General features: G+C 39.5%; 1 protein-coding gene across 7 annotated transcripts in view; it reads left to right on the forward strand.

Moving 5' to 3' along the window:
• SMOC2 (SPARC related modular calcium binding 2) overlaps window positions 1-13,168 on the forward strand; it is a 147,724-nt gene that overhangs the window by 39,678 nt on the left and 94,878 nt on the right. For all 7 annotated transcript variants that reach the window (XM_055810747.1, XM_055810749.1, XM_055810746.1 and 4 more), the window contains exon 2: window positions 7,142-7,313. In XM_055810747.1, the coding sequence (XP_055666722.1) occupies window positions 7,142-7,313 (172 nt within the window). The remainder of the gene's footprint in view (window positions 1-7,141; window positions 7,314-13,168) is intronic.

Consider the following 13,168-nt stretch of genomic DNA (forward strand, 5'->3'; position numbering starts at 1 on the left):
GGGAACTGATCGGTTAGATAGGTTAAGTACAGCAGTTGTCATCTTGAAGTTGTCTTCTGGTACTGTCCTAAATAACTCAATAACAAGGATAAGGGAGCTTAGGTTTTCCATATGTTTCAGCACTAGGGTTGAATGCTTTTCCATGGCACTGAGATGAGAGTAGGGTTTGTTCTGTAAATGTACCTTTCTCTTCATTCCTTGGTCAAAAAAGTAATGAAATAAATATTAAAAAAATGAGTGGCGGTTTAATAAAGCAGATTAACTGAAACAAACTAGCTGGTTAGAGCGCTCTCTAATGCAGACAGTAACATGTTGATGTTTAAACATCATTACCTTTTTCTGAAATATACATGGCAATATGACTTTACATATTATAGCCTGCACGTGTGGATATATATAGACAATGGTATGTGTGTATAAATATATACACATACATACACACACACACACACACACACACATTACTATTGTCTAACTCATTTTCCCATTGCAAATGAGCCCAGAGGGAACAAAATATTCCTAGCTTGGAGATTTCCACATCTGCCCTTCAGGCAGCTATCAGACAGAAACAGCATGGCTGCATAAATCACTGTAAATCAGCACATTTTTCAACAGCACAAAGCCCTAAGCACAGAACCACTTTAGAGCGTGCTGCTCCATAGTTTGTTCACAGACCTCCCATGCCAGCAGCAGGGAAGTCAGGCCGTTCTATTCAACATCTTACAGTAACCAGATACAGGATAAAGAAATTGCCTTCAAAGCTATAGTCTGCACTAGGCTTTTCCAAGCAAAACAGTGATGTCTAGCATCCATCTTTTCTCTTCTCCTTGTTTTTCAGGCCTTTTTGGCCCTCAGTCTGCCAGGATGAGTTGTTATTCTCCTGTTTTGCAAGCAGGCTTGAACTTCATTTTAGATTCTGAAGAAGTAGTTTACACTTGGTTGGAGAGAAGGTCTGTATGTAAGTTTTAAGGTGTCCATAAAATGCAACAGAATAAAACCCTGTTTTCAGTAGGTTTAAATACCTAGTCTCAGTGGTGGGTGTGTAGGTCCAATGGAAATCGAAGGGGTCTATAAATTGAAGAAAAGTTGAAAACCTCTGATGAACCATCCAAATCCACGAACTTGAAAGGCTTTCTTTTTCCTAGTGCACAGACTCTAACCTGATCTTACAGAAGAGGATGGAGTTTATTTCCACAGACAGAAAAGAAGCAGTTTCTGGGACTTTAACTGTAGTAGGAAAACTTATGTTAGAGCAACATAAAAATAGGTTTAGCATAGTTATGAGTTATGTTTTGTGTGCAGCCTGTTTGTGTTAAGGATGTCTCTACAGGATGGCAAGAAATCTTTCTTATAAGCTGGCCAGAAAAAAAAAGAATTTGGGGAACACTCCCCTGCCTTGCTCAGATTAATCAAATAGTGGCCTCTGACCAAAGACAATCCACAGCTGTGCGCTATATTGTGAAATGTAGAGCAGAGCATTTCCCATTACTGTTTAAAAAGCTGTGAGCCAGATTCAATAACTAATCTTTACGCCTCAGCCTAAATGCATCTGTCGTCAGCTTCTCCTCCAATGGAGAGAGATGTCTGTGCTCCCCATGTCCGGACTGTAACACTGCTCTGGACTCTTCTGCTTTCTTGCACTGGCAGTTTGGTTTGTAGATGTATCCACTGTTGACTGTCTAACCGTGCATCAATTTTATCCCAATATTCTCTGTGATCCGCTAGGTGGAAGGGGAATTGCTCTGCACTGTAGATGGTGGGATCACAGATTTGGAAATGCAGAAATGTGCATGTGACTCTGTTTCATCAAAGGTCTTTTCTGCTGTAGCAGTGATGTGGCAGCAGGATGTAGACCAGAGACAATGACACTGAATCCCTGCATAAGCATGGGTAGTATAGGATAAAGAGAATATATGTGTTATGCCATAACAGTGAACAAGTTTATGGACATCTTATCTTGATAAATGGTTTAATAGCACAGTAAAGAAACCATCAAATGCCTACTCTTGAGGTACTGGAAAAAACTTTCTCATGGACTGTAACATGTTGCTTGTGGTTGAGGAAATAAGCATCCTGATAATCCACAGCCCAGATGTGGGACCAGTGACAAAAACAGAGATTAAAGATAAAGCAGAGCAGAAAACAGAGCAGAAATAATTTTCCCCAGTATAAGCAAGGTTTCAAGTATACTACTTCATACTCTGACAATTCCAGTGTTACCAAACTCCAGTAACAGAAGCATGACAGACCACTGGGGCCACTAGCGATACAGGGAGGGGATCACATTTCAACTGGTATTAAGACCCTTTGGTGCATGAGACAGTGAAGGAAAACACTGTAATTCCGTGACACTTGAAATACATGACAGTAAATAATATTTTATCAATGCTTATATCTGTCAATGAGTACATGCAGTTTATAGTGATTTTGGTTTTATTAACTGGGGTAAACTTAATAATCAATAATTTTTCCAATATAGTCCCATTACTGTTCTTTCTTCCCAGAAATACTACCTGAGAATTTAAAGCAGTGCCTAGTATAGAATAGTAGGCCCCTTGGAAATTGGGTGTTGTAAAGTGTAATGCTTTGGAAAGGCTGAAATAGATTGGAGGCTGTAAAATTTTTTAAATGATATTAAAATATAAAGCAGAAGACAAGTTAAAGTAACTCCAGTTGAGGAGCCATGCCTGTTAATCTGTAGCATAAGCTCAAATTTGTAGTTGAAAACAATTTTCTTAAACTTGACTAGGCTGGTTTCTGTGTGATTAGGGGCAGGAACACCTCTCTGTTAAAAGTGGTTTGCTTTTTAATAGGCATTAACCATAATTGTCTCATTTTTGCTGGTTGTTCAAAATAGTTCCACCTCAGGTTGGTCAACTTAATTTCGGTTGCTACCAGCATTCAACAGAAATGCTGCTTTAAGCTCGTCTTTCAGTGAATCACGTTTGTACAATAACAGATTTGTTTGTTAAATGAACTTAATGACAGGAATAGATGTGCCAGTATTCAGGGTGAGTCACCCTCTTGTCCATCTAGAACCATCTTTCTCTCTCTCTCAACTGTTCTATTTTAATCAAAAGGAATATTTTCACAGGAGAGTACAGCTCTGAAATGTGCATCAGTATGATCCCAGTTTTTGTGACACTGACTCCGCTTGTTCCTGTTGAAACAAATGGCAAATCCCATAGCCCTTGCTTGTTTCAGCATTTCTAGTAGTTTTGACATATTGATTCCTTTGGCTACATGTGAGCAAATAATACTTTTTTAGGCTTGTATCATCTTATGCTGCTGTAGCAAAGATGACAAGGGAGTACTTTCCAAATGCCAACCATATACTTTCTATCTTTTTTTTTTAAGTAAGTAGATTTGCTAGTCTCTCTTGTATGCTATCTTTTCTCACAGCTGCTTGCCTTTTTGTCCTTCCTGCTCTTAAATCCCTCAGTTACTCTAGGTTGGTGGAAATTGTTTAATGTACAACCCAAATTCTCCAGTGAGGTTTGGCTAACCAACAAGCTATTCAAGTGGTTTTGTCTCTTGGGTATGTCTCCATCCTCTGCTTTTCCAGGTTGCTTGAATATCCTTGAACCCATAATTTACCCTAATCTCCTCTAAGGCTTTGAAATAATGAAATACTTAAATAAAACTCTTTGGATAAATGCTTTTTAAAATATAGCTTTATCTGTGAACTATCACGCTCTTAAGGGAGTGGATTTTGTTCCTGGGACGATTAAGGAGATTTTCTGTCCACTGTATTACTGTGGTTTGCCCGCTGTGATCAGGCATACCCATTGTAAGTCCTGCAACAACTCAAAACAGAAAAGATGAGGAAAGTCTGGGAGAAAAATGGGACAGAGGCTAGACTGTTGCTCTGCTTTTTGTGGTGCCTGGGTGCAGTTCCCTGATCCACCACATGATTCTCTGTGGGTCGTGAAGCCTTCCTGTGCTTTGGAAAAATGATTCTCTGCTCAACAGGGATGTTGCTGAGGATAAATTAAGGGTGGCAAAGTGCCTAGGCATTACAGAGGGGTAGTCTTATACCCACAAAAAGGCTGTACTCAAATCCTTACTTCACAAAACAGGAAAAGGGAGATCAATTGACTTGCCATCACCAAATCCACAGGGGAAGTCTGAGGCAAAGCAGGGGACTGGATCCGGTTTTTCTCCCAGAGGCCCCATGTGGTCCATTTTTCCATGAAAAGTCCTTTTTACCACCCTAGCTGGGCCTGAACCTGGTGTCCTGCAGATGCGCCTCAGGCAAGGAAGGGTGGCTTGGAGGACCTCACTGGGGGGCCCCAGCCTGCAGCTCATCAGGGCGCCCGGGCAGTGTCACGAAAGCCTGTCTTCACTGCTGCTCATTTTGCAGGTGAAGGGAGATGACTTCAGTTTTTCTCCCTACCCACTCAGCTCAGCTAATTATTGATTTCTGTAAGCAAGAAGGATCTGCAAAACAGCACTAAAATGGGTTGAAAAGGAGCATCTCTTTTCCACTTTTGGAGCTCTATAGCTAAATTTCAAGAAGAAAGGTTTGGGGTTTGTGTGTAATTTGTGAATGATTTGTGAGTAATTTGCTTCTGGAGATAATTGTTAAAAATGAAAAATTGCTCAAAAACATCAGGAAAAGGAAGCTTTTCTTTTTATGTTATTGTGCCACTAAAATATAAAAATTCTCATCAAAATGCAACCATATGACTATTTTAAAGTGATACCTTTCAGATTGTCTCTCCACTTTCAGGCACACTCTCTAGATAGACATCTGTATTTCCTCATGTTAAGTGACAGCAAATGCAAATAGGCCACTGTTTAAGTATGAAGATTAAAGAGATTTATGATTGTCTTTATAATTTTTTTTTTTGTGTGTGTAATAAAATGCAGGGAAACTATATACAGCAAATGTTTTCTGATTTTTTTACATTGTACTACTCTTTCCTGCTGAAATACTGTTCTTTGTTCTCTTTTTTTGCTTGAAATTTTCCTCCTAGTAGTCCAAGTTTCCAGTCTGAAGTTCAAAATTTTCTGTATCCGAGGTTTGTGATAATGAAGTAGCACCACTGAAACTTCAGCTGGATGAAGGCTTTTGATCAGGTGCCTCCTAATGCTAAGGAGAATGATTATCTCCTGGTAGCTGTATTACTGGCTTAATTTTGTGCTTATTCAGAAACAGAAAAAGGATGAAGAAATTAATCTGAGGACTTTTCAAGTTCACCTCATCCCTAGTCCCCGCTTTTCAGGAGCTCAGAGGATAAAGTACTATCTTTGCTTTTGGCTGTCTTTGGTTTTAGCTGGCATGCAGCAACTTCAGAAATTATTAGTTCTTTGGCAGCACGTTTCAGGGTGAGCAGCTCCTGCTTTCCACAGTGCCAAGAGCGGTGCCAAACTCATGAGCCTTGCCTGCCATTTTGGGGGTGGAGGGATGAAGAGTTACTCCAGGTACAGTGTGACTTTGTGGCAGAACTAGAAAGGGGAGCATCTGATGAAAGTCACAATAGGAACAAACAAAATTACTTCTGTCAGCCTATACCCGCTCACTCTCTTCTGGAGGAGATGAGATGGAATTTCTGAGAAAGGGAGAACGTGGTGCAATGGCAGAACTGACAGGGTTTGAATAGCCAGGACCTTGCAGGGCTCTCCAGTGTGAGAAGAGGACATGAACTTCCCTGTGCCAGTCCAGAAAAAGACACCGTAGCCCACAGGTGACCCACACTGGTACAAGAACAGCCCCCAGGGACTGTGCCCCATGGGCAATACATGCTGGAGCAGGGACATCCCTGTGGGTTTGCAGTCATAGGCAACCCATGCCAGGCTCAGCCCATGCTCAAAACAGCAGTCAGAAGATTTTTTTGGTTGGTAACAAGTTGAATTTTTTGGCTCAAGACTGTTTTGCACACAGCACACAGCCTAGTTCAGGTTTTGTCTTCCCTGTTTGCCATTGTGGGACATTTTGGAATGGCAGCTGACTCATAGAATCATGGAATCATTTAGGTTGGAAAAGACCTCTAAGATCATCGAGTCCAACTGTAAAACTAACACTGCCAAATCCAACACTAGACCATGCTCCTAAGCACCACCCTTCACCAGCTTCATTGCCCATCTCTGGACACACTCCAGCACCTCAATGTTTTTCTTGTGGTGAGGGGCCCAAAACTGGACACAGAATTCAAGGTGCAGCCTCACCAGTGCCAGCACAGGGGGATGGTCTCTTCCCTGGTCCTTCTGGCCACACTGTTTCTGCTACAAGACAGGATGCTATTGGCCTTCTTGGCCACCTGGGCACACTGCTGGCTCATATTCAGCTGGCTGTCAAGCAGCACCCCCAGGTCCTTTTCCTCCAGGTGACTTTCCAGTCACTCCTCCACAAGCTTGTAGCATTGTGTGGGGTTGTGGCCCAGGTGCAGGACTCCATAGTCCATGTTACAAGAGTGGTCTCACTGGAAGAACTGCAAGCCTATAACATTTCCCTTGTCGATCTTGGCATGTATTTTTATAGGCAAGCATACACACAAATACAAACATTTCTGTAAAACACATCTGAAATTTCAGTTTTGTTGAGGCATCTTTAGATTTTGACTAAGAACATTGCAAAAATAAATGATCTGTTTTGTTTCGTAAGGTGCTTTGTAAGATTTTCCTACCTCGCTCATTTTCTTTTCAGACCTCTTGCACTGAGGCCATTGGAGATATTGCAGGTGTAATTTTAGATAAGCATTGATGTTAAAAATCCTATTTGGATCTCAGAACAGACTTTTCAGCTTGTTATTTTAGAGTAGTTAATGCATAGCTAATAAAATAGACAAGTTTCCATTGCTGTCTCATTTTTCTTATGAAGAATATTTCTGCCATAACCATTTTTGCTGTAACAGCTCCAAGCCACTGTTTTCATAATGGTTGAAGGAGATTCAGAGATTTCCTAATTGTGATAGTGGATGTTGTGTATGTTAAAGAAATGTTGCAATCACTATCATTTCAAAGCAGCAGCTGAATAACCCCAGATATGATGGATCAGCTAGTATTTGAATAGGCTATAAAGGCAGAGTTTTCTTTTCAGTTTTGGGTAATATTTGTACATCTTCCCTGGGGAAAGGGATGACGAAACAGTTTTTGCATGGAAATAGCATTCCTGAAACAATAATTTATTAATTTCTAGTTTTTGAGAGTGGACCAAGACAAAGACAGAGAATGCAGCCTGGACTGTGCAGGTTCCCCTCAGAAATCACTCTGTGCATCTGATGGAAGAACTTTTCTGTCCCGGTGTGAATTTCAACGAGCGAAATGCAAAGACCCTCAGCTGGAAATAGCCTACCGGGGAAACTGCAAAGGTGAGCAAATCAAATTTTCCTTCATCATAATGAAAAATAACAGACTTTAAATAGTTTTTGAAAATTTCTGTGTGTTGAAAACTAGGAGCGCTGTACATGAAGAGTTTTCTAAAAGCAAGTAGGTTGAAATCCATCCTGTTAATTCTATAACAATATGCTACATAAAGATACATTAATTTTACCCATGAGCAAAAGTATGACTCTCTGATCCATTTACACTATAAGTCACTATTAAGGCAATTGCAAGGTTAGGGCCTTATTCTGAAGGACCATATCATTGGCAGGCTCAGAGTAACTTAAGATTGTTATCTTCCGAGGTTTCTTGCTACTGCAGTAGGGTATTTTGAGGTAAAGATGGTCAAATTCAGTCTTGTGTTTCCTACCTGCAGTCATTTGGAGGAAGGGCAGTGGGGAGGGAAGGGAAAAAAAAAGAAAAAGGTTTGTAATGTTTAGAGCCCTCACAGGCCATTTCTACCTACATCATCTACTCTTTTACATCTAATCTCTGCTGAGAGAAACTGCAATGTGCAACTGTAGCATTTCAACTCCAATACTTACAAAGTATTCACAGTTAAATCTTTTCACTTTTAGAGTAGCCTGGTGGTGGAGAAAGCAGTTCCTTACTGAAATGTAGGGTGATTCCCAACACAATGATCTTCTTTCTAAGATGTAAGAATAGCAGTGGTCATAAAGATTTACTTTCCCTTTCTCTCTGTCCAAAAGAGAGGGGCAGGGGGGCTGGTGGTGAGAAAACCCCAGGGACCACACCGATTGAACCTCTAGGAGGCAATTTTCCACATCATCTCTCTCCATTAGCTCCAGCAAACCTCTGAAGCATCAAGACTGCTTCAAAGAAACATTCTGTCTCATCTTCTGCCTAGATGAAATCCTATGCTCATTCTTCAGCTCTTTCATAATAAGCCATTGTATTAGCTGATGGATCTATTTACTTTTGTGAACAAGGATAACATAATGAAGCTACCTGAGCCAAAGCTTTTGTTACACTCATGAACGACAGAGAGGATTATTGTGCACTTTGTATTTGTTCATTTTATACATTAGAGCATTATAGAATTTTATGCAAATCAGTTTTGAGTGGTTTCAATTGTTTTTGCCTCTTACCATATTGACAATGTCATCTGCAAGATTTTTTTTTCCATAAAGATGTATTGAATTGCTCTACTGAAGATGTCTTCAGCAATGCTGGCAAATTCTGTGCAGTCAAGAGCTATAATTTGGAGAAGTGCTCATCTGCCGTTTATTTATTAATGAATAGTGTGTCAGTACAATTGTAGACTTGGAATTAGACACCTTAGGCAGCTTAAGTATTGCTAATAGCAAGTACACACCATGCCCTCATCAATCAGATGTTTTAAATCTTACAATTAAATTAATGCAAACATCATTCTAATGTTTAAGTATTTTTTCATTTGATTGTCAATAGACACATGATTGCCAATAACATACTTGGTCAATATCAGCAACAGATCAGTGCTCTTTTAAATTTTACATTTTCACGGTATTGCTTATTCAATTAAAGCAGTCAGATTTTGAAGTGACCAGTGTCTTTATTCCCAGCTGTGGCTGCAATAATCAGAAATATTTCAAGCTGTAAAAATATGTTTTGGAGAAGAAAAAGGAGATTCATAAGCCTATCTGAAGTTTCAGTGTTAGCATTGCTAGAGCTACTTTTGATAGTCCCATCAAACATTCTTCTGAAAGAGCTAAGGAAGTCCTCAGATTAAGACCTCTCTTGAGCCAGTTGCTTTTGGGTGGTGAAATTTGTTGTCACAGGTGATACTTTGACCAAAGAGCAGAGGGTTGTTTTAGTAGGGCTAATCAAAAAGTGATGGTTCCATTTCAGAGCAACTTTCAAGGTTTCAGAATTTGCTTTCATTTCATGTTGGAATGAAAGCAAATCCTTTTGGAAGTGTTCATCTGTCCCCCTAAAAAAAAAAGACACCATGCCCCTATCCTGTCCCTTTAAAACATTGGTTTTGGAGCAAGTTTTGAGGTTGCTAATGCAGGAAAAAAAGAAACATGCATGTTTGCATGTGGAAATTATGAAGGGAGAAAAGACATAGTACCTGTACAGGGTTCAGAACTTTAAATCTGTGTCTGATATTTATCCATCATTGATCAGAAAAGCCAGCCTTAAGTCTGCGTCTGTCTCCTCCAGTCTTCTTATCAGGTAAAAATCCCTGTTCACCTCACAAAAATCCTGTCTGAAAATTAAATACTTCCAGGTACCATTTTAATTAGTTGAAAACATGGTGATCAGCTTTTTGTTTGATTCAGTCTATTCACTAGAAATCTAAACACCTTGACAGTCTGTGTTGACAACCTTTTGAAATACTTTTGAGTCCATATTTTCTCACATATATATTCAGAATGGTGATTTCTTTTACATCCATAAGGGAGTTTGAACTACCACCAGACTGGTGGCTGCTTTCTTTGTGTCTTTTTTCTTGAAAAACCCAAGTTTGGATTGACTATCTTTTCTCCTACTCACCTTTTCTCAACATTTGTCTCATCTATTTGGTTTTGAGCGCTTACATACTAAAATTACAAAGGGATAGTTTGCTTGAAATATGCTTGCTTTGCTTTTTTTAATTCAAGTTTTATTCACAACAATATTGAAAAGCTCAGGTGATGCTTTAACATTTTAAAGCAAACCATTTTAAATTCTGGATCTTAAACTAAATGACAGAAAACTGGCAAAATTTAAACCATGTTGCTTTCTTGCACTCCTGTCCTGATCATCAGTTCCTGATGGCTGCAGCAAGGTTAAAACAGCTTAAACAAACCTGAACCTTCCTCTCAGTTCTGAAAAACAGCTCACCTTTGACAAAAAAAGCATCAAAACAGACTGTTCTGGTAGTGGGGTTTTCTGAAGATATTACAAAGCTTTATGATTTTTTTCCCCCAGTCCATTTCCAAGCAGTGCTGGAATCTATTGCTAAGCTTGGAAACACTATAAGAAGTTACTATCTCATAAAATTTCCAGCCTGCTTTTGCAGTTTCAAAGGTCTCAAATAATCTGCGTATGCTGTAGATGAACATCCACATTTTTGGATACCTTTCAAAACAAAATCTAAGCTCTGAAGTTCTGGAGATTTGCCACTTGCTTGACACAGACGTTTACTGTGCAACAAGATTATAAATCTAATAAATAAATGTATTTTGACAGCTGAGAATTATTGTGTTAGGAGGACTGTTAAATATCACCTGTAATGGGGTTCCACTACACACCCACACGCACACACAAATGCTTCACAGTAAGTCTGGCCCAGCATAGCTAAAGAAACAAAACATACGAGAAGCAGAAAAGCAATATGATTGCTTTTAAACCATTCACAAAGACACAGAGGCTACGTCCTTTAGCACTCACTGTTGTTCCCTCCACTACAGCTGGTGAGGATGGGACCGGAGAGCTCTGGCTGTTGCACTGGAAGGTTTTGTAACTTACAGAACGAAGCCTTTGATACCCTGTCAATGCATGCAAAAAGTACAGGTTGAAGTTTCTTAGTCTTGAAAATAAGTCCAATCATGTGGAAGTATCATCTCTACAAAAAACCAAAAAGCCAAAACCAAACAAAAAAACACAAACAAGCAAGCAAAAAAGCGCCTTATTCTAAAAGGTAAAAAACCCTTTTAATTTATATCCCTGAACAATGCAGTTGCCCATTATGAGTAGGAAGTGTTGCCCAGCACTGCAGGCTCCCATAGGGACGGTAGCAACAGTTTTATATTTAATGGGGGTTTTACATGATTTGAAACATGGTATAGGTTACTCCAAAAGGCTGTGCTTGTATGGGAACAGAAATGCACAACGCATCAGCTAAAAGCATCTTCCCCAGAAGAAATGGGAGAGGCATTGCTAGGTGAGGACCCCCTTCTTTATCTTACAAATGCAAGGCTGAATGTCTGTCACAAATCATGATAGATAAGACTACCTGAAAGAAGCTGGTTTTTTTCATGGAGCATCTTGTACATGCCACATGTACAAAAAAACCACTGGGTTTTTTCCTTTATTTTTTTCTTCTTTTCTCTGGTAACTGTTCAGAATCGCTGTAAAATTTAGCCTTATCTCTGTAGAATGGCACAAAGAATATTCAAATTTGCTATTGTGATGAAAAAGTTGCATTATAAATAATAATAGAAAAAGAGGAAATTCTTAAACTCATTTCTGCAGACTCCTCTCAGTTTAACCTATGCTAAAATCTATCAGGTTTGCTACCCTATTTATTCTCCTCTACTGAATTTTTTTTTTCCTGTGAACATTTAAAATGCAAACTCATATTTTTCCTGCAGCAGTTTTCAAATAATTTTAGGCTTTTCAAGTAGTTTTCTGCAACAGTAAATAACATGTATTAACTTTGAAACCTAAAATTATGATGCTGGGTGGAGGCAAGTGAGATTGAAGGCCTTTTCAATGAAACTGCTCTTTTTTTTTTTTCCTTTTTACATGACAACAACCTTAGTCCTAGCTACATTAGTAGAAGATTTTCTATGGTATAAATAAAAGTCTTCAGAGTTCAGAAACTTAGAATAATTCCATTCCCATTGGACAGCTTTTCATTTCTCATCTCAGCAACTTCAGGTCTTAAGTGTAGGAAGTCTACTAAGTGATTGCATCTTGTCCAAAGCAAGAAATATCTGTAATCGGAGTGTCTAGTGGAGGGACCACAGTATTTGTCTCTTATGGACCATCAAGCGAACAGTGACTAGTGGCCAGCAGCAGTTCAGTTCACAGTTTTGCTGATGGTGTAAGGGTGAGCTGGAGCAGGTGGTACTGTAGTTCATCTGGGGTAGTTTGGACTTCATTTAAATATTTGAGCTTTTTATATGAATGTTTTCTGAGACTTAGGCAGCTTTTCAGTAGGAAGCTGAAAAGCATGTGCAACGCTGTGACTGAATTCTAGATGTCTGTGGCTACTGGCAATCTTCACCTGAACTGCAAAGCCTCTGTCTCCCATGGAGACGTCCCTCTTAGAGTTAGTAAGGGGAGTTCCTGTTGGTTTAACTGTAAGTTTGCCCTGAAAGTGGGCTGCAAGCTTTGCAGGATAATGCACTTAAAAATACCCTTTTTTTCTTTTTTTTCCTCTTTTTCTCTTCTCATTACTTAAATAACAACATGAATACTTGTTCCCTTTCTCAGGTTGTTTTTAAGTGATTGTACCAGGTCCATAACTGGGGCATGGGAGACTCATATTCTGAATGTATTAAGCAAGGGGCTCAGTAATAATATTTGGTGTTCTGACATTGTGACCAATGGAAAAAACAGATTCACAGGTATAGTCCTGCCAGCATACCTCTGCCCTTACATAGAGTTCTTGAAACATCCTCACTGAGGTGCTTGAGTTTCGTGTCTTCTCTACCAATACTTCACTAAAATAAGACTTCTTTAATGGCTGGAAGATTGATACAAATTATTGATCGTTATAACATTTCAACTGCTGAGTTGCACCACATTGCCTTACTTCACTGTCATCATGCAGAAGCAGCCTGGGTTTACATGTGACTGCTAAACTGGACTCCGGATGCATCTCTGTGCGGTCTGTATTCAAAATGCAATGTAAGGAGCTTTACACAGAGTGATACTTAATTCATGAGTGGCTCAGCATTCAGCCTGGCTGGCACTGAGGAGTACGTGTTCAGTATTTGCAGAGGTGCCCCAGCCAGCCCTTGCTGCTCTGTGAGCACGCCATGGAGAGCCATCACACACAGTGGTGTCATTGTTATTCTATAACTGTGTAGATCCCCTTTCCGCATTGGAAACCCTAGATAGCTCATGTTTAGCTTAATTCATTATGGTATCTTAAAGAGCCTGGCTGTTTAAAAATGCCATTCTT

The sequence above is a fragment of the Falco peregrinus genome, chromosome 7 (genome assembly GCF_023634155.1).
Source record: "Falco peregrinus isolate bFalPer1 chromosome 7, bFalPer1.pri, whole genome shotgun sequence".
NCBI lineage: Eukaryota > Metazoa > Chordata > Aves > Falconiformes > Falconidae > Falco > Falco peregrinus.